The 22726-nt window shown below is 37.4% G+C and overlaps 2 protein-coding genes across 4 annotated transcripts in view; one reads left to right on the plus strand and one right to left on the minus strand.

Annotated features, from left to right (window-relative positions):
- The window catches only part of LOC143422491 (limbic system-associated membrane protein), a 331439-nt gene that overhangs the window by 64737 nt on the left and 243976 nt on the right, over positions 1–22726 (plus strand). The window lies entirely within an intron of this gene.
- On the minus strand, positions 7349–9009 carry LOC143422350 (uncharacterized). The gene is made up of 3 exons (XM_076892924.1): positions 8570–9009; positions 7482–7809; positions 7349–7378 (listed from the first exon to the last, which is right to left on the minus strand). The coding sequence occupies exon 1, from the start codon at positions 8959–8961 to the stop codon at positions 8638–8640; it is 324 nt and encodes a 107-aa protein (XP_076749039.1). The 5' UTR covers positions 8962–9009; the 3' UTR covers positions 7349–7378; positions 7482–7809; positions 8570–8637.

The following is a 22726-nucleotide window of genomic DNA, read 5'->3' on the forward strand; positions in this document are numbered from 1 at the left end:
AATATGTTTAACCTGTAGGTGTTAAAATACAAATAATTGAAGACGATTCGATTAATATTCCGTTCAACTTCGCATGCCTTCGACTAGACGGAAGAATGGAAAAAAAAGTCAGAAGAAAAGGGAAAAGTAAGGTGCTTGGCGACTCGAAAACGTCACCAAGCTGCATCCCTTTCGTGTTCAGATCACGGGCGAAAAATTAAGTCTGCAATATTAATTCAGGAAGTAGCTGGCGACAGCATCGCGACAACGCTGGCAATATTTTTACCTCGCAGCAGTAGCCCCGTTGTTCTCCGACGTATTCTCGTTTTTCTTCCTCTTTCTGGCTATTAGCTTTCTTCCTAGTCCCCAGACTGGTTTCGGTAGCGGCGTGTCTTCCTCGAGGTAACGAATAAATTTTCAAAGTACAGGCGGGAAGTCCCGCAGGATTTATACGGCTCTTCGCTTGTCGTTCGCATTGTCGCGGAGCGTATAAATTATCGGGATCAAATTCTTTCGAGCCTCTTTTCATTTTACTCTTTACTCTGTTTCCTCTCTGCATTTTCGCTACATCTCTTGCTTGTTTCTTTTTATACGCATATCCAATATTTTTTTGGGACAATCTTTACAATTCGTAATGGTACGATTTATTTACGATCATATTTATCATTTTTATCCGATGGAATACGAAAGAGGTTTGATAACTTTTTAATCAAAATATTTTCACGAGGTTGCCTTTTGTTTCACATATTTTTACCAACCTTTGACTTTTATTAAATTTTTCGTGTATCACTTTTCATTAAGGTAAAAGTGGAGACAATGAGAACATTTTATGAATACTGCATGCGGCTCGATAATGTAATAAAATTCGATGAAACACCAGCGGATTCCACAGTTGTTTGCGAACAAATTCCTATATTATTGGGAAGCATGCAGCATGTTTTAAATACATAATACGTGTAGAATATGGGTCAGAAATCAACGGAGATAATCTTACTCGCAGAGAAAATAATGAAATCAAATGAGAAAAACATATTTGGTGAAAAAAGAAAGAAAAACAACAAAAGCTATTTGACGGTAAAAATTTGCATCGTATAACAAAGGCATAATTAAAAATGGTAAGTATCCTAATAATTTCTAAGGGACACGTACGTCTCTAATGGCAATCGTTACCATCGCGGACAAATTATAGCGATTCGTGCACGAATAACAAGAAGGAGAATGCATAATGCAGTTGCAACGTACACACGCACAGGTCGTTCTACCCCTACGAATCTACATTTCCATAATGGCTGTGACCTCGCCTCTTTCCTTTGATTCGCTATTCCGCAGCTTGAGCTAATAACGACCATTTTAAGGATAGGTGGCGGTCAATTTTCACGCGAAATTGGCAAGCTGCAATTTTTGCAAACCGGACTCGCGGCTTCTTTACGACCTGGCCTTTATTACAGCTTACGAAGTGACACGTTAGGCGCTGGAATATTGCTGGATACGGTGTTTGCTGGCTTATTTCGCTCACTCATCAAATACACGTGTCAACCGTGATATTGAAACCAGTACCTTAGAGGTGGTATCTTCCTTCCTGTTGTTGGTATTCTTCTTCGTCATCATCTTGAACGTTATTTCGTCGTGTCATTTTTAAAAATAAACAATTATATTTTTATTCTTTTCGCGTTGCAGAAGCAAAATGCAAAATCTCCCATTACCCCTACTTACTCTGTTTTTATGTAAATCAAAATATCATTTTATGTAAAATTTCAATGTCATTTTTGACATGCAGCAATTGTACCAAGCATACTAATAATTGGTTGGTTATGTTAAAATTATCCACTTGTACATGTATTGATTAATAAACTATCACCTATTTCTTCAGACTATCATCTGGTAGCATATAAATCATTTACAATTTTGTTGTCCGTATTAGACGGTAAACAGGCATCTTTAACGACTAAAATAGAACTTAAACAAACAGGGAATAATCAGACTCGATAAATTCTTTGCTTTCGGCAACCTATTCTGCAAAATAATGTTGATGCGATTTTGAAACGGGAGGAAATCTTTCTCAAACTTTACCATTATACGGTATACTCAACACGGATCAAGTTATATTTCAAGGCAGGAAAAAGTTGGAAGCACCTCTGCTCTACTTGAATCACGAAGGTATAACCTCCCCGTGACATAAAATTTTATTAAAAAAGGGAAAAAATAAAGCTGAGAAATATTTCAAGCGAAAAGATTTCAAGTGAAAAAATTATCAAGATTACAGCTTTCATTGCGATTTCGTTTCACGTGTACGATGTAAGAAACTAAAGAACGTTAAACTAGGAAAGCGAGGTTATTCGATTCGACGGTGGAAATCGCAGCATGATAATTCCCACGCTTGAATAGCAGTCATTAATTATTCCCATCGATAATCGATATCGACGTGTAATTGCTAAGTGCGGTTTCAAGATCCGCAACTGGTTACCACATATTTCACGTTTATTACATATCGGCTGTGATGCTGATAGGAATGCGTCGAATAATATGTTTGCATGTTTTATGTTGCATTTGCGGTTACGCGTCTCTTGTGGTTGAATAAAACTATCCAAACATAGTACTATATATTGTTTTTATAGCTAACAAATAAATTAAATTTAAGTAAATTCTGCTATTCCAATTATTTAAAATTCATTGAATTTACACACTTGTATCTGGTATACAATATGATATATAGATATGTAAAAAGACATCCAAAAAGTAATTATTAATATTACAGAAATTTTATTGTTAATATTTAGAAAGCCGAAAAATTGCACAGCATAAATCAAAAAGTTTGTTCCAAAAATTAATATCCTACAAATTTCTTATCAAGACTCAAAATACTATAGTAGCTTGCTATTTCTTAAAGGAAAAAATGGACTTAAATATCCAAGTCATTGGAATTTCTTTCCCTAAAAAAATTATTAATAACCATATCTCCAAATGCAAATCACTTGAATGACTAATTACAGGTCTGGAGGAAAGTCCAATCGAACGCTACTCCAATGGAAAACTAGAATCACTCACAATAGTAGAATCGCGCTAAGTGTTCGTATTTTTATTGCAATCGATACGGCTCGTCTGAAGTATCGTTCGTAGTACCATAAATCCAATGGAGGCCAGAGATTCCACGATCGCTTTCGTATTTATTAAAAATAAACAATAATGGTGGTAGTGAAACGAACAAATCCAGGGATACAGTGGAAATAGGATAAAAGTGGCCTTTACCGCGGCGTTTCTATTATCATGCAAATCATACGGATGTGTGTACTACTGAGTACATAAAGCCTCATAATCCAGCTGTTCGAAGAATCTGGCATTCCGTGTTCATCTTATGCTAAAACCGTGGTCTTTAATTAAAATATATAATTTCGCTGTAACAACGTTGTTTTAGCATCGGTCAGCTACGTCGAATGACATACTAAATAATGGCTATAAGGAGGAACCGAACGTTAAGAAGTAATTTTTTCAATAAATGCAACGGTACGAAGAAGAAGTTCGATTCGTAGGTTCAAAGAACTTCCAGAATTTTCAATAATTTCAGATGCACATACCTCTTCCACTTATATAAGATGTTAGGTTAAGGTTTTCTTATTATATATTATTCGTAATCGCCTATCAAGTATTCCCTAATTGTAAATATATGCCATACAAATTTGAATAACGCCCAATCATTTCACTCTACGCAAGTTCATTAACGTTCACGCGTAATGCCGTAATAGCTTCATGCATGCGTAACAATCTTGTATAATATATATAATAACTGACGTTAATTTCCGTCAGCTTTCTTTAATAAAGTGAAAAGTAGACTGAGTTCAGCAAAAACGTATTTTCGGTGTTCAGACATAAATAGCGTTGTGATTGTTTTCAAGGACCTTTGTCTGTGTTAGAATTTTTTCATTTTGACATTTGATAGTTATATCTAGGGTTTGTTACAAGCAAGTTGTGTGTAATTTTATTTATACCTATCAGTTTATTCTTTGTATATAAAAGATCACTTTTATTTCACACTACAAAATCGAAAATACTATTATATTATTATTTTTCGATTATCTTCATTTCGTGAATATTATAATTTTACGATTTTCTTGTTGCTTCATTAACGATTCGTTCACAATATATATATGTACCAAAGTACCATGTTATTACGAAATTCACTACAATTGCTTTTTACAAAGTTATAATTATTTTAATAAACCAAGTGATTTTCAAAATTCCAACGTATTCCCGGTTTCGTCCATTGGTACAAATATCCGAGCGAATATTTTCTATTCATTACGAGACCTTCCCTCCGTTTTTGAAATTCAACGGTACGCGTCCCAAATATCTGAGCCACTCGGAAGTTCGAAATCATTCGCCGATTTCAACGACAGCTCCTTTATCAATGTAATACGGAATTCGCTGGCTTGAATAGCGAGCAATTGCACCGTTTTACAAATTAAACGCTCGAAACACGCCGACCTATTGGCCTAACTCGGCGAAAGGGTCAGCCGGAAGGATGCGGTAATATCACAGCTGGTCCCCTTGCTCGGTGCAGATTAATGCGATTTAAACGCGGGGATAATCAGCGAGTTTCATACAATTAACACGCGCATACGCGTGGTCGCGTCTGCAATTGTGTTAACCTGCGATCGAAATTGCTGCCACACATAATTAACACGTTCTTTTTTTTTTTTTTTATTTCCCCTTCTGAATCTTGTTTCATCGATAATTCACGTAATCAGAGGGCAACCCTGTAGCTTTTTTCTATATAGTTTTAGAATGAAAAAGGAGTATTTGATGTAGATAGACGACAGACTCGAAAAATTGGGGATACGGTGATCGAACGGACCGCGAGCACTTTTCGTTCCGTTTTATTAGTTTCGAAACTAATTACGCGATATTTATATTTTCTCCACAAAAACTGTTAATTAAATTTGTACGAACAGCAATTATTAATCAAGGTATACACCATTCTTATCCTTATATTAATCGACTCTATAAATCTATAAAAATATAATCAACAAATAGGGTTAATATAATTGGAACGAAAATTTTTTAAATGCATATAAAATTGTGAATTAAGTTTCGAATCTAACACTGGAATAATCATGTAAATTTGAGAAAAATATTTTTATATTCTGTGATGTTTCTGTTTAAGCTCCGTTTTCTAAATTTCTTATCATTCTAAAATTGTAGCGAGACTGGATACACCGTCTGGACAACTTCTTCCGGTTTCTTAGACTCCATTATATAATGAATTAATAATTTTAAGAATGAAATTTCAGAAGATAATTCTTTTCTAACTTTTTTCTAAGGAATGGGTCAAATTTGCAAGATTTATTCAATGATACATTTAAAAAATGTATAATATTGCATTGCTAAAAAAATGATTTACAATTAACACAAAGAAAGCGAAATGCTTATATTTAAGTAAGTAGTATAAATTTGTGCAGAAAGAAAGATATTTTAAGAAAGTAAGTTTCGCAGACATTGAAAAGAAACGATCAACTCTGAAAGTTTATATTTTTTAAATACTTTCGTTCGGAACTAGTGAAATGATAACTTACGCCCTCCCTATTTTCACGTGGATTACAACATATTTCAATTTGGACAGTATCTGGTACAATTGCGATCGATTTGTCATGGAATAACCCATCGTGTAGTCTGTGTGCTTCCAAATATTCACACAGTTCTTCGCCAACAAAACTGTCAGCTAACAAAAAATTGTTGGCGCGCACCTAGTCCTGGAGTTGCTTTGAGTTATGAAATATATATCGGCTTTGAATTGCCAATTTAATTACGTCAAATTGTTATTTCTTGCTACTTCCAGTCGCCACTATGTATATATAATAGTTATATTTCTAATTAGAGCAGATTTAAATTGTGACGTGCTGGCGCCACAAGACTTTTGCCACTTCGGCTTGACGGAATTCGCGCCGCTAGCGTTAGGTTAGACTATAAGATCGCGGGTAAAGTCCAACTGTCGCTTCTTGGTCCCCTCTGCCTAAGGAGGAAGACCTGTTACCGAGGAGATGGTGCGTTAAGGCAACGGATAAAAGTGGAGCAACAATGAGTCGAAGTCAACGTCACTCCCTTTTCCCGGAGATCCCGGTGGGACTAGCCTCGTAACAGCCCCGTCCGGTAAAGTCCCGATGAGGGAGGACCCGACAAGGCTCTACAACGACCCCGATCGCCACCTTACCGTCCTTGACGATACCGAGGAATACTTCGTAGGGTACGGGAAGAATATCAACTCTCTCCCATATCAGCCCCCTAAAGAAGAGTGACCTGTCCAGTGGTCTTGCAGATGAGCCACGAAGTAGAGCGCGGAAAGCATGCCGAAATTGGAGCGATTAGGAAGATCCGAATGCCATCAGTCGCCTCTGAGGAGAAACAATTGTCGAGATCCATCGATCGGTGTCCCGAACAATGCCGAAACGCCCAACCCATTCTACCAAGAACTACCCGTGAGAACCGAGAAAGTCGAAAGACCACGAGCTGAATTACTTAACGAGCGACGGCGAGCGAAAGTCGAATGAATAACCAGCGAGTCGGACAAAGCGATGTGAGTGAGAACGAGAGATCGAAAGAGGAACCCGAGGGAAGCAGGATTAACGAAAGCGTGAGTCCTGATCCGCTAAAGCGTCCGTGCTTTTATTTCTTATTGCGGTTCATCGCATTTCGTTAATTTCTCTTGTATAATTGATAACGGTAGCAGTGGCCGGTAGCTCCATCGCCGAGCGCGTGTGTGGTCGATTTCAAATCGCTTGTCGTGTTCCTCTGTTGATTTCCGTTAAGGCCGGTCCAACGTTGAGCCAATAATAAAAGAAGCTGTGACGATCAGTATCTCGCGATTCTTACCCCTTTCTCGTTTGTTAGCCGCCAGTAAGGATACGGAGTTTTTCGAGGTTTTAGGTGCGTTCATTTTCAACACCTTGAATTTCTAATTTCGAACTCTTCAAGCTTGAGGTATTCCTCGATCGTCTCTTTTGAGCCGTACATTTTGAGTTATTCAAAAAGAGATGTATTTGAAGGGTTGCTGACGCTTTATATCAAAGCATCTCATTCTTTTCTTTCAATTTTACCAAAATGTAAGTGAAAAACATTTAAATATCAATCAAACAGATGCGGCGGCCTGATACTCGTCACTAGGGTGACACCACTGCACTTACAATTCTTGCAAGCATTCATTTTTTTGTTTTCGTTTCAATATATACAAATCCGCTCCTAATACCCTCCGCGTCTAAGGTAGCGTTACCGATGAGTCCACTAACAGGCCCTGGACGAAACTAAGAAACTAAAGAATAAATGCTCCATATAAATTCAAATAAAAAAAAATAAAAAACTAAAAAAATAGTGTACAATTTTCTTCCATAGTTCTTTCTAATTTCATCTCTCTCTAAAAAAGGAACACGCAATGCATACGATACGTTTCTCAACAGTCTATTCGATACACAGATTATTTCGAATTCGTGGGCCAATCGTTAACACCATTGAATTACTGGGAAAGTAACTTCATTAGTCCGCTTATACCTTGCATGGAAGGAGATTCCAATAGTCAGTTACCCAGAAGCCATAACCACTATCTGTTTGTCCATTTATCTACGCGCTAGCGTCCCAGTGCATCAGTCTGTCCGTTTATGCGTGCACGCGGGAACAGGAGCGAGTACATCTGGCCGATGTCTGTTGCTTTCGAGACACCTGGCCACCGATGAACTCGCAAATGTGGTGCTATGTCAAGGGCCCCAGTCAATAATTATCTGTCACGCTGGAATGGTGTTGATCATTCTCCGGTGTTATCGCAACCGATGGCGATGCTCGACGCTGAAACTATTTCGTCGAATATGATGAACACCGCGACGGAACAATTAACAGCGTGGTTCCAGCAGACGGGATAGTAAACGGGGTAATGCGTAAAGGGATTTTGGGTATTCAGGAAGGAATCTATGTAAACGCGTAGTAAGATAATAACGATGTGTTTGTAAATATATGATGTGTTTATCTAATAGTGAATACTCTTTCTGTTGTATTTTGTTTGCATAGAATTATTTGTAAAGTTATGTTCGACAACTTTTTAACTATGTAATGTAAATAATGTTTACAAACCAACATTTATTTAATATCACTTGTTGATAACGAATTAAAAGAAAGAGATCAGCTACGCTAATAAACAATTTTTGACCATGTATATTATATAATTATTTCAGAAAATATCCATCTCCGTGTTTCACTCGTCACGAAAAAAAGGAAAATAGAAAGCATAGAAGGATAGCGCAATAACCGTACCCTATAAATAATCTATCTATTTGATCCTAATACAAATAAAAAAAATAATTTTTCATTCTTTTCTAAATACAGCTTTTACAGAAAATCGTTTAAATGAAAGAAAAAGGAATAAAAGTCGACACATTTTCGGGATCATTTTGCGCAATGCCATAAAGGATTCCAAAAGTTCCTCAACTTATAATTGGATTCCTTTAACGCCCTGCTACGTGGAAAATCGGAAGGTGTGCGGCTTGACAATGAAAGTACAGCTTCGTTTCAGGGTTGCATAAAGAAGTATTTATGAAGTAAAAGCGATTCAGCTGACCTTTCCGAGTTCCCGCGTTCATAATCGTTCGAAAGTTTCTCGAGAAAACTTTCCAGGCCCACTGCCGTTCAAATCGAGATCTCGAAGTTGATGTCCCATTTCCTGGCTGCGTTTTCCTCGCGTTCACCACGCGAACACAGTATCGAAGCTGCACCAACAAAAATTTTCCAGCCACGGTTCGGTAAACGCGGACCTGTACAAACGTCGATTCGACACCCCTTTATCCCGACTTTTCGCCCACCGCGAGCAAACCTCGAACGTTTTAAGTAATGGCGTGAAAGTTCGATCAAGGAAACTCGCGGAAAGTTCTTTCGTCGCAATCTTTGGCTTTCGCCGCAGGTAAAATATCCGAATAGTACGATTCGGGTGCTGGAATCAGTTATTGGGTGCATTTTAATCGAGAACAATTCGCATTTAGACGCGATCGCTGTTGGCGATTCTTTTTCTGAAATATGCCGAATCGTGGGATGATTATTTAACTCTTTGAACACTGTTTCAGAAATATTATAACGTGTTTTTTCACAACTCAGACATTTGTTGTACATATTTAGAAATAGCTGTCAATAATAATAATTTTAGGAAATGTATGTCATTTGTTTTAATGAAAATTATTAGACAACTGTAAATAGAATAATTTTATTTGGTTGCGTATAATATTTAAAGGAGAATTAATTTTCAGACAAGAGAGCATTAACCATCAATTATAACAATTTCTATCTTCCAAAATCGAAATTCACTTCTAAATTATTACTTAGCTGTACACAAAAATGCATTCGCGTACGCTTTATAAGAACATCCCTGCAGAACGAACAGCGAACTCACACCCCTATCCGAAAGAGATAAAAGCACCTCTGGCGCAGGGCGGAAGTGTATCTCAGCTGTCACCATAAAAACGTCGCGAAAGGTTGCGCGTCTTCGTTGGGGTAAAACATTCAGATCTCTCAGATATCCCCTATGCGGTTGTCCCCGGGGTGCAAGATGGTCGTTACAACGCGTCCGACCATAAAACACTGAGATTACGCGATTCGTCCTAAAAGAATTGCTAGCCAAGAACACAGCGCAATGACATTGCTCTTTCCTCCTTTTTTTTTTTTGGCCAAGGGTAGGGCTCTCCTTTCTGTATATCGAACGGTATCGACTGCAACGGATCTCGAGACTGGGTCGGCTGTGATGTGTCGATGGTTGGCAGCCGGCCAAAGTCGTTTCCGTAGACAAATGTTCATTCAACCGCGAGGAAGTAAGCCTGTTTACGCTTTGCTTTCTTTGCTACGTTTCCCTTTATAACTGGAAATCGGTCACGAGCGTATAGAAGTCGAAAGGGAGGAGAGCGTACGAGAGGAAGAAGGATAAGCGAAGGAGATGAAAGAGAAAGAGGCAGCAGCGGGGAGACTAGCTGTCCCTCTGTTCGTGTGGGGCTGATCGATACGCGTGAGTAAGGTCAAACTCTCGCCGCGTATAAAACCGTCGACGGGGCTGTCAGTGGTTGAAATTTGTTTTTCGCCCGTCCGCGATAATTCGAAGAGGTGATATCCGGGAACGGATAGGGGCTGGACGCGTTCGATTCCGTATCGAGGCCCGATTCTAATGGAGACTAATAGGTATTCTTGCCGTGAACGCGCCGCCAGGGTAGGCGATAATTAAGTGATAATTGCGGGCTGATTTAAGCCGTTCTCACTAGTTCGGTTCGGACGTCATGCTTGTGGTAAAATGGAGTTTATTCGGTACCGACGGGAGAAGAATTTATTCTTATTGATTTCAATTGCAGGGTCCAATTGCTGGCGAAGCTGATTCGTGAATTAAATGTGGAGGGTGGTAAATTTGAGTTCGCGGGAAAATTGTTGTTGGGAAAGACTTTAATGAATTTCAGAAAGATTTATAAAAGAGAAAAAGGATGAAATTTTTATGTGAGTAAGAAAATATACCGATGAGAGGAGAGATGGACTACTGTTGATATTCTGAAATAACTCGCAAGTGATAATTCTACAGTGTATCTGTAGTAACTTGAATATAAAACTATCGAAAGTTACTTTGATGAATCGAATTTCTACTTACTGCAATACCTTATTGATGGATATAGTTGCGTACAAGCGCATCTAAAAATATTACAATACTTGGTTAAGTGTAATAAGTGTCCACACATAAATAAAAAAACTGAGTTAAACGAAATCGAAATACTATGTTTAGTTGTTTAAAACATTAAGGTAATTTTACTGGACAATTTAGTATTGCTAAAATAACATAAATATATATGTATTATACCCAATAGTATTTAACAATAACTGATAAACTTTTATTATATTTTTATATTTTACAATTGTCTTATTATTGTCGAACAAAGATTGATATGTGTAACACAATAAAATAGATTTTAAGAAATTTCATTACTTCGTTCCCAGATGGACACATGCTATCACGATAAGATTACTTTCACGGAAGTATTCATTCCGCAATATGTCTAGTTAAATCATCAATCATCGATTCCCAATTACGGTTATCTGGTTGAGTGTGTGACACCTGTCGATAATGAATCACTGTGGTGGATGGAACGATTAATTGTGTTACTGTAATCGTACAACAATACCCAGTATACGTACGTCTATTACAAGATACAATTTCGGAAATTTTATCGACTTCTTCCACTCCCTGTTTCTTATAATACACGCGTTACATGCAGTCTTGGAAGTTCGCGTAGAACTGCACTTAGGAAACTTTCGAAGAATTCTGAAAAATTGCCATCCAACAGCACCGGCTGTCTTTCTTTTCTATTGCCGCAATTCGAAATCTATCGAAAACGCGTAAATATGTCTGGAACTTTTCAGAAAACTCTTTAAACGACCCACAGCTGAGATTTCGCCTTAACATGTTCCACGCCACACAGACCATCTGGGGTCCAAAATAGGCGGTGAAGGTAAATCACGAATAGGCGAACAGTACAGAGCGTCTGGCGAGGTGGAGGATTTTTTAAGTACGGTTACAGCCAGCTTGGACGACGCAATTTCTTGGTTGATACACAATGCGAATAAAAGTTTATATATATACATGCATACTTTTTTTAATTAGTATATTTGTTAATAACATTACATATAATGAGTAACAAAAGTATTGAACCTGTATCTTGGAAATAATCTACGATACATACAGTTGGATAGAATAAATATTAGATTTAAGTATTGCTAATTTCAAATATTTTCATTGCTTTCTCCATGCACGTTGCGTTTAATTAATATATACTTGAGAATCTGGCATAAAACGTGTGTAACATGCAGTTGTAAATATATATACAATATATATATGGCGGTTCTCCAACACTTATCACTGGAGACACAGAACCTTCAGGCACACAACACCATTTCCCCCAAGCATTCATTTCTGCCTCCGTCTCCATGTGACAAATAAAATTTCTAACCTTCTTTCTCTCCTTTATTTCATATACGCTGTTTTGCCCGGTACAATGCGCTTCAACAATATATTTAAAATTGATGTATTCATTAACGAAATTTTTCTTGACTAGTAAATAAAATAATCTAATAGTAAATTATAAATAGTAATAGTAACTATTAAAAAATTAGTAAATAGTAAGTGTAACAATTCTTCTAAGTATGTTATTAGATATCAATACAGTAATATAAAAATAAAACCCAATATGACAATGATAAAAGAGTAAATTAGGTTTCGAAAATGTAGGATGATATAATATAAACTAGAGAGGTACAAGTCACATCATGACATTTAAAGGTAGTTAATATTTCCGCTACAAACTGATATTGCACGTACATAATTGGTAGACACAGTACGTATGACGGGCGGTTGGTTAGATTTCGTATATTTCACATATGCACATGTGAAAACACGTAACACACTATCGAGAACTACTGAAAACAGCCTGCTCTGTGGCGTAAGATTTTCACGTAGCTACATGTGGAAGCGAGTTTGTTAAATATGTATACTACACTCGGATTTAGAGTTTTACCAGCGCACCTGATTTCTCGCAGTTACGGGATGCGTTAAATGTAATCTTCGGCCAGCGTACATCATTGCTACCGTGCACTCTCGGTAAAGTGTTTTCCACGTTACATCAAAGCTACGCATCGTTATTTATTGTTCCGAGTTCCGGTACGCGTGTAGAAAGTTGGGAATGTAATCTCTGAAATATTCATTGCTCGCAAGAACATAATACTGGTGCTCGTATTCGCAGTTCGAGCAACAGGAATCCAGCTGGGACGGATGTTTTAACGCGATGGGAACGCTAAATATTTCGTTCGTCTGGTTTAAAAATTCACTGCGACGGAACGGTCTCAGTGCCGACTTTTCAAATAGACCTCGGAGGGAACGAAACAGGCCGTAGACATCAATTTGCAACGTCTACGATGCGACTCGCATTAAACGAAGCAAGAGCACGACGGGCCATCGCTTTTCCCCACACTTTTTATCGTTGCTTTTTCTTTTAACATCGAAACGGTTACGATTTTCTTAGCCTTCAACGTAATTACACTGTTTTACTTCCATTATCTACGTTGGTCGCGTCGCGAAAGCGATTACGTCAAACATTTACGGACGCGGCTCGCTATCGCGGCTTAATTGAGCGCGAAGGGAAAATTTGTCTTTCGCTTCGAGGCCTGTCGGCCGATAAAAAGGTTGAAGCTCGTTGAAAAATCATTTCTCGCGACGATGAAAAGCGCCCCACCTCGAGGACGCGAGCGTTAATCGCGAATCTCTCCGCGGCGTTGGCAGCTAAAATCGGCCGGCGCTCGCGACACTTTCTGACTCTCGATAACGAGAATGATCGATTGTGCATAGGGTTAACGCGATTCAATCTGCGGTGGAAAAGGCAAATTGGAAGAGTCGGCCGTGTCGACGTGAAAAAGCCGCTCGAGCACGGTGACACTGAAATATCGTTCCTGCCGCGAAGGGTATCTCGTGAAGAGGGGTAATTTAGGAAATGGAGGGTACCAGCGGTCAAACAGCGAAGAAACGCAGAGGTGACGAGGAGGAAAGAAACGAAGAAACAAATTGGTGAATATGGAAATCGAGATCGAGAATCTGAGGAACAGGCGTTTCGGAGTATGAGGGTATGAGAAAATACTACAGGGTTTGCAGAGAAATAGTGAAAAAACAATTTCAATAATAAAAAGACGGACAAAAAGTAATTAGAAAGGGAAGAATTGGATTTTTTGATCCTTTTTCTCGATCCTTCTACGAATAGGATCCTCAGGAAAGGTCGATTTCTATGGAACCGTGCGTACTCAAACGGGTTTTTGAAGATTCCAAATTATTCGTACTATATATGTATGAAATCTTTCTATGTATGACATCACAATGGCCATACAAATATGGATTATGTACATATATTCGATTTTAAAAGATTTAAGACGTTATTACGGAACGTGTTAAAATTAATAGTAAAATAATTTCTGCGTCAACATTGAAAGTATTTTGTTATTGTTTTACTAGAACTATATCTTTTTTTAAGCATTAGCTATCTTTACTTCGTAACTTGAAGAATCATATTATTTCACGTTCAATGTGAGATGTTTTCAAATTTTTGTTACGCGGAACGAACTCTTCTACGAAAGTCGAAAGAAATTCCGCGCAAGATTATCCGAGGATTGGATTCTTTAAATATTTACGACGACTTGAATTTGAAATGAACACAAGAATTGCCTCCGCGAGACAACGCCGAATCCCTTCTACCATTCGAAAATTCTAATTAAAACTACCGAGTTTTCCTGTACGTGAACAATTAAATTGAAGGCGTCCCGCGGCGAAGATGGCACGGAAATTCTAATTGTCAAAACCAGCGCATCCGTATTGTAAAAGTAGTTCGTGTCAGGAACTTCACCAAAGGAACCGGAAGAATATCAGGCGCGAAGATGGAAACAAAAGCGCAGGGAAATGAGGAAGGAAACAACTAACAAAAGAAGTATCGGGTCTATGTAAAACTTCCACTCGTTCTTTTCTATGCAGAATTCTCCGTTTACTTTTTGTTTCCTTTATAATTAGTCGCCGTCAAAATATTTCTCGTCGTTTTTATTTATATCTTTCGTAATCCTCCGGATAAACGATTGAAGCTTCACGAAAAACAGAAATGATAGTTAATGTCTTTTGGGATATTTTTAATTTCAGTTCATCGATAAATAATAAAATATTATGAAATAAATAATAATTCATCAGTCTCAGGTAAAGATAACAACTATTTTGGCGTCTTTGATATATTTATTGGTATACCGCCTTTTTCTATGTTATTAACATTTTCAAAGAATCCAAAAATAAATGACAGAAACAATCGAAACTTGTTAAAACGATCAGGAAGAGTTATATCTTTGTTTGAAAGGAGTACACAGGCGTAAAGAAAAAATCAGACCGATAACTGAATAAAAGGGATAAGAAGAAACAAAAACTACGCAAAAAGGAATAGATAAGGGTAACGAAAACAGCTAAAAATGAATCGATGAAAAGCAAATTCGTCGAGCAATCTCTGAAAACTGTGCAAAAACCGATCCCACGAATCAAAAACGAACAATTCTATAACCGTAACGGTTAAATGAAGACAAATGTGAAAGAAGAAATAGCACGCGGACGCAGGAACAAATAAATGGCGGAACATTTTTGAAAATGAACAAAAGAACAGAAGCGTGACAGCGCGAGGAGAGAAGGGGAGCGAAAGCTGTGTTAGGCGAAGAGAAAGGGATGGGAGAGCGAAAAAAAGAATAAAGTTAAAACAGTAAGGAGGGATAGGGAGACCGCGGAAGGATCACAACGTGGTTGCCCGCGGCCACATAGAAAGAAGGGATCGGTAAAGTGGGAAGGGTAGACTTTATCGGGAGCCTGGATTTATGGTTACGCGAGAGCAAGTGAGATGAAAGGATACGAGTGTAACGTAGAACAAAAGAGGAAAGCTAAATCGTGTTTTTCTTTGTCTCTCCTGTATCCGCGATGCGATATGATATGCCCTGCCAAGACATGCCTTGCACGTTTTTGTTCGATATACAATAGGTAGGACATATACAACATTGGCGTGTAAAAATCGCCTCTTGTCTAAAAAACTGGCAGACATCTTATAACCGTGCTACGTACCTAGTGCATACCTGCACCTGTACTTTTCATCGGAGATTAATCGTAACATAAATTCAATTTTGATTGTGAGATGAAGTTTCGTTCAAGTACAGTATGTACTTTTGGGAAACCTACGTGTGTGTGGTTGAATAATGCTCGGAAATATATAACAAATAATTTATTTCAACAAAGACAAAATCAAAGGTCGACACTAAGGATGCTCGGTACGCGACTCCAAGTTGACTCCAAGCTCACTAACCCTGAGGGCTCCTTTCCCTCACATTTTATCTATTTTTCGCCCCCTCATTTCGATGCCGAAAAGGAGGGGGCACATACGCAGAAATCGTCCTCAACCCTCGAAGCCGAAGAGAAAGTTTGGAGTCAAACATATGTTTAATGTCTCCAGTCTCTTCGCTTCGAGGGTTAAGTGTTCTCTTCCGCCCTGCGCCACGTGGTGCAAAGGCGACTACGGTGGTCGCCACATACTTAAAAAGGTTAGTGCTTGAAATTGTTAAAAATTCTATTAAAATTTCATGCTTATTTTATATATCGCGGAGTTGAGAATTGTATTGAAGAAAATTTTATTCAAATATTTTATATATGGAGACTTTAAAGGAAACTTTAAAGGAAACTTTAAAGGAAAAAAGGAAGACATCATTTATTTCATTATTTGGGACATTATGTTTTCTGATATGGCCTGTTTTGAATATATTTTATTCTAATTTATAAAATAGTGAGAGGACTAGTTGTGTGGTACATTTACTTATGGACGACAACTAGAGAAATAAAGAAAATCTCCTTTCCTTTTTTTTTTGGAAAATGAAAGAAGTAAACTTAAATTTGTAGAAAGTAATAATGTATATTGGTAATAAGTGTAACAACTATAAAAGACTGCATGAACTAAATAATATTCGGTCTTAGATAAAACTATTTTTAATTAATATTTCTACAAATTTGCAAATCCTCAAATGAAATTGTATCCCGAAAATCCGTCGCTATTCAAATCGCATTCGCTTACTCAGCTTTTAGGAGTGAAAATAAATTGAAACAGGATCGTATAGGTAGAAACTAGAATTTTTGCGGAATACATATTTAAGATACGTCAATGCGAAGAATAGAAATTCCATCGTGCTTGTAGTAAGTCAAGTATGAATAGTATATGAATATAAATTTAGAATCTATGGGAATTTGATGGGTGTTGCGCATGCTCGGTGATTTCGCGGCTGACCAATGCGGGCCGATTCTACTGCCGGGCGTAAAATCAACCAGTCGACGAAACGAGAAACGAGATATGGAAAATTTTATCGGGCGGCGCCGCAGAGGGGTCTACGGTACAATCAATCGCAAAAGAACAGTTTTTAATACGGTTCTATTCGGATTTTGCCATTGAAATGCCAAACTATCCTCCTCGACTAATCGTTGCGATAGTTAAACCAAATATTAACGTTTCACGATTCAGAATTCAAATTTCTGCATCTCTATAATTAATAACATATCGATTGTTTTCTGCACGTTTCCTTGCTTGTGCATTAATTACACCTCCTGTGTAAAATTAATGATATAGAGTGATTAGTTAGAGGAAGTTGTAAGGCACTTTTCTTGCAGTTTGACTAATAATTTAGTTACCGATTAATTTGTTGCGAGAAACCCTTCCAAAAAGCTAATTTTCATTGACTGGTACTTTCTTTTGTATAGTTGTACTGCAAAATAAAATGGCTGTTATATAAATAAACCTACACTTGAGTTAATAATTAAATAACTTTTAATAAACTATAAAATATAAATTTATCGATTAAGAAAATGCTACCTTATTATTCAAGTAATATATAATATTTATGATCAATAATAATCACTCTACAGTATAATAATAGAGGCAATTACTTTAATAAAACTTCAAGTATAACAATTGCATGACGTCCACGATGAGTCACGAAATTCTCGAATCTCTAAGATAAATTCTTTCTCTCATTATTTACTAGTTTCTCTTTTGAACAAAGAAATTGCATTAGTATGTTCACACTTATTTCGCATACATGCACTTCACACAGCTCTCTCTCTTTCACACATCGCTCCAAAATACTTGTCAACATGTTAACAACTACATAGCAAATTCTAAGAATCATTAACGTAAACACAGGCTAGTTAAGAATAAAGGACTCTATCCATCGACTTTAACGAATCTACCGAGGATCGATGGAAAATTCATTAACCGGAATTACTGGACCAGAAGAACCGAATGAAAAAGACCGTAGATTTACGGAATGACTGTGAAATGAAGCGTCGTCCATCGCAGGCTTTAGTTCCGACTACAGGACATTTATCCCAGGTACTCCAACTAAATCCAACGTTGTCCTGGAAACTGCGGTATTCCCGCGCACACGGTCAGTAACCAAAGATGCAATTTCACGAGGAAATGACAATCGTGTAGCTCCTCTCTCGAAACTGCCACCAGTCCCTGTCCCCCATTCGCGGTGCCCGGTCGCCTTCGTCAACCACGCGAGAGCCGTAAACCCCTTTATTTTAGACGGGACAGAGATGGCGCGCAATTTATACACGGGTCCTTCGAGGGACGTACAAACGACGTCATTTATTTAAGTGCGTTGAAACGATTACACGACCTGAATCCTTGAATCCTGGCCCCGTTCGAGGGATCAGTCTTCGTCTGATGCCGTGTAAACACGAGCGCACGCGTTCGTCGCCCAAGGAAATCGTTGAAATTGCAACTCTGCTGACGCTGGATACCTTCGAAACGATAGAATAGATGTTACGGTTACGGATGAATCATTTATTTTCTATTTGTACGTATGTCTTTGCTTAGGTGGTACTTCAATTATGCCCAAGGATTAACGTAACTACTTATACTGAAAATCAGTGTTAAATACCATTTTGAGAATGTGGCGTACCAGAGTGAATCGTCGTTTAACAACGAATAAGATATATAGATTTAACAAATAGAATACGACAAGAACAAGACTAATATAAAGATAACAAAAGACGGTAGATCGCCTATGAAAGCTGATTAAAAACTGAGCTATACCAGGAGTCTGGTATATTGTCGAAAACTTACTCTCGAAAACGAAGAGAAAGTTTGGAGTGTCAAAAAAAAAGCAAATGTTTATTGTCTCCTGGCTCTGCGCTTCGAGGTACAAGTGTTTCCGGTAGTGGTCTGCATCATGGAATATGACGCGACTACGATAGTCTCCATATGATCATTTTATGTCACGTACAGCTTATAGATACCATTTTGTTTTTGTATTTCACGATTTTCATTTCCATACTGTTTGCTAAATAGAGGTTAGACATTAAGCACTAGCAGTGCAAGTTTCGATGACGCTAATCTTATGAGAACCAGTTCAATCATTTCCATGTATTTTTTTGTATGTTGATGATTTCTCATAATATTTACTTGATTTGCAGGAAAAAGTTTAAGAAATTAATAAGAGCGATAAATTTGTAAAAATGAGTCAAAATAAAATGAAAACTGCGAGATAAATCTTTTGTTACATAATTGGTGACAATAAAATGCCTTTCGACCCTTTAGAAATTTCATAATAAACGTACAGATTATAAACAAATAAATAAATAATTAACAGAGTGATAACAAGTAATTTACTAACCAGTAAATTATTAACCTGTAAACTAATAAAGTTCCAAAAGTAATATTTCCCAAGAATTTCATTTTTTATATTCATACGATGCAAAATTCCGCGAACCCTTTTAGTGGCAAACTTTGATTTCGGATATTACTTTTTCCATAAAAGTCAGTTGTTTTCTCAAATATGCACGAATGTTCCTGAAAGTGTTGGAAGTCTCCAGCTTCCTTCAATATTAAATTGTGCATCACGGAAGAATTTGTTCCTGTCGAATCAGCATGACGGTTCTTGAGTCTCGTAAAAATGCAGTTCCAACCTGCCTCTGTCGTAAAAATAAAAAGATGCTGTCCATATCGATCTACCGATATAGGTTTTGTATAAAATAGGTCGCGTTGTGACAAAAAAAATCGTAAATGAAACTGTGAAGAACAAGTTAATTATTTCACGAACGAAAGTGTCAACGTATGAAATCAACCGTTTGTTGATGCACAGAAAAATTATAAATAGCGGTTATCACAGGATATTTTCTAATTTAACCGAAGAAATACGACTCTAATCTGAACGTAATCGAAATACGAATTATGTGACTATTAAAAACAGTTTTATTCTTATTTGCAAAATTAAAATGGCAGTTTTACGACATCAGCTTATTTGCGTCTTTATCAACGGCATGAATTATCTAAAATTTGATCCGATTAGGGATTCTACGATTACTCCGTAACTCCGTAACTGAGCTAACATTTCTTATCCCTAGGGCAACCCCATTATTCTTCAATTAGCTTCGAGAACTTGGGCATGGTGGAGACGTTCGAACAATTATTCGTTCCTGCTCCTCGAAGCATTCCACTAACATCTTCATCTCGAACTGCTCCAAGCGATTCAACATCTTATACACGCTTTTAATCTTTGAGAAGAAATGTCCCAGTGTTCCGTTGTGAATCAGCAAACAGCAATTTGTCATTGTCGCTTGCTTAATCGTACGTAAACTGCGCTGACCATATTTTACGTCAGACATTAGATACTCCTTTTCGTTTTCCTCGGAATCGATATACTTCCCTCGGGTTACCACCGATGGGACATAACAAATTAACGTTCCGCATGCTTTTCGACAAGCTCTTATAAAAACCGCATCGTCCATCACCATATCTCAGATTGGGATCAATTGATATGTTATTCGCAGGGTTAAAGAAGGCCTAACAGGAATTGCTCCGAGGCAAGCAACACGAATTTATCATGCGAGTATCCTTCTCCTGATGAATTATCGGGAGAAAATACCGTTGTCCATTTAAAATGACCCCAGTCTTTACGAGATTAGGCAGGAAATTTTGTTGACCCAGTTAGCGAGCATGATGATTTTACGTAAAAAATATTCCGAGAAAGAGTCCGAGTGAAGCGATTACTGTAATCACTGTGGTCACTGTAACAGAAGCAGGTAAATTTCCGTTATGAAATAAATACATCTCGATTGGGAAGGAAGAGTAGACGGTGGGTACTTTTTGGAAAGTACCTACTTGACGCCGGAAGAAAATGCCCACTGACTTGGAAAAAGATATAGATAAAAAGGCGCGAAGAGATTCAGCAGATTTCGAATAGAGTTAGATAGACGAGTGAAGTCTCAAGGAGTAGAGGAGTGTACGATATATTAACTTTTAACTACAACTGTGCAGTATTTATAAACTGTCTTTCTCTGAATTCTTTCAGTAAGCTCAAAACCTCGGACATTCTCAACAGTTTCTTAATTATGGAAGGTAATTCTGGTGCTTTCATATCACATTATTTCTAATTTTAAAGAATATTTTTAAATAGGCGAAAATACTTTTCTTGTACTTTCTATTAATTTGATATATTTTGCAATTTCTTTAGTACATATTTTGCGAAATCAAAGGAACAGGATGGAGTGATATCTTTGTTATTATTAAATGAACAGAAACTTTTAGTTCTCAAATCGCATAACACAACGCGAATTAAAAAAAAATCGCTGTCGCTCACGTATGAGTGACGTGATATATCGCAGATTTACACTGTCCATCATCCAGAAGTGGCATTGTGGCAACCGCGTCAACAAGTGACAAGTGTGAAATTCCAACTGAATACGAATGAACATTTACAATTACTATTTATAATATTTTTATTTCAATATTTAAACACCGTCAAAATAATTAAAACAACATATCATAAAGAAGTATTAGAATTTTGTTTAGATGTATAAAAAAACCTTGTTGTTTATAATAATAGAAATATACAAGTTAACAAAAAGTACGCTCTGTATGCCCAATTTTTTAAGCTTGTTAGCTAATTTATTGTTATAAATTAATCCATGATCGACTTTCAACATTTCATTGGATATATTAATCATTCGAAGCGTATTACAGAGCAGACGAGAATACTTCCAATCCTGTTCTTAATTAGGAATAGAAAATTCTGTTAAATTGTAATCAGGATGTTTAGTTTGCATGCAGAACCATACATGGAAAAGAAATAGCGTGTTACAGAAACAGACGAAAGTCGTTATTTAATCGAAGTCGTGCAAATCCGGTCAAATAGCGGCGCGCATCACAACGATTGGCCAAACTCCGTTCGACAGTTCCCTACTCAATTAAAAGTTATAAATGAGAGTGTTTCACCGTAATCCCACTTCTTCGATCACCGGACCATACAAATTACCAACGAATGACTGAGCTACCGATCCGTGAAAGAGGATCAAGGTAGGGTAATTTGGGTGGTATAACGGATGGCCGCTACTTCTTCCTCGTTTCATCGTCGTACGAAACGTTAATCTAGCAGTGACATTGTTGACAAGGTTAAATTGAGTGTACAAGGAACGAATTGTTACAATTATTTGGACTATTCGTCTTGAATCATAAGAGCAACGAAGCTTCGCGGAGTTTAACGACAGAAAGAGAATAACTCTATCGATAAGACATTTTGCATTCGATGCCATTGTCCCAGAATTTTCTATTCCACTCTTCTACCCCTATTGTAAGAATATCTACGGAAAATGAAGGTTTCTATGTCAGAAATCGAATTCGGATTCATTTTGATGCTAATCACTCGATTTACCATTCTCCTTTATTGTTCCCTCGATTCGTGAGAAAATTGGGAAACAGAAAAAGATTTGCATTTATTGGTTTAATTTTTATTTGATACGTTTTTTTTAATTTGATGGTTGAATTAATGCTGTTGCATATACGATACGATAGTAATACTTAAACGTTTGATGCTCTTAGGAATCATAAATTTACCATCAAATTGTCTGTTAATAGCGTGATTGATTATATATCAGTTAACAGGTACTGAAGGAATACGAAAATTACTGAAATGAAAATCTTGAAGGGAATAGGCTTTTCTAGCGACAGATTAATGTTCTGCCCATCTGAATCTGCTGAATAACATACACCGGGATCCCTAAAAAATGGCTCCTTTGTCGGGGAGCGTAACGAGCGGTAGTGCGCATCGCGATGAATTAATAACATAAGCGTTTACGCGAGGCAAAGTTCACCATGCCTCGTGC

Source organism: Xylocopa sonorina, chromosome 3 (genome assembly GCF_050948175.1).
Source record: "Xylocopa sonorina isolate GNS202 chromosome 3, iyXylSono1_principal, whole genome shotgun sequence".
NCBI classification, from domain to species: Eukaryota; Metazoa; Arthropoda; class Insecta; order Hymenoptera; family Apidae; genus Xylocopa; species Xylocopa sonorina.

What these genes read in the sequence shown, in the direction of transcription:
- LOC143422350 (XM_076892924.1), bottom strand. Translation starts at nt 8,961, where the DNA reads ATGCACCCAATAACTGATTCCAGCACCCGAATCGTACTATTCGGATAT.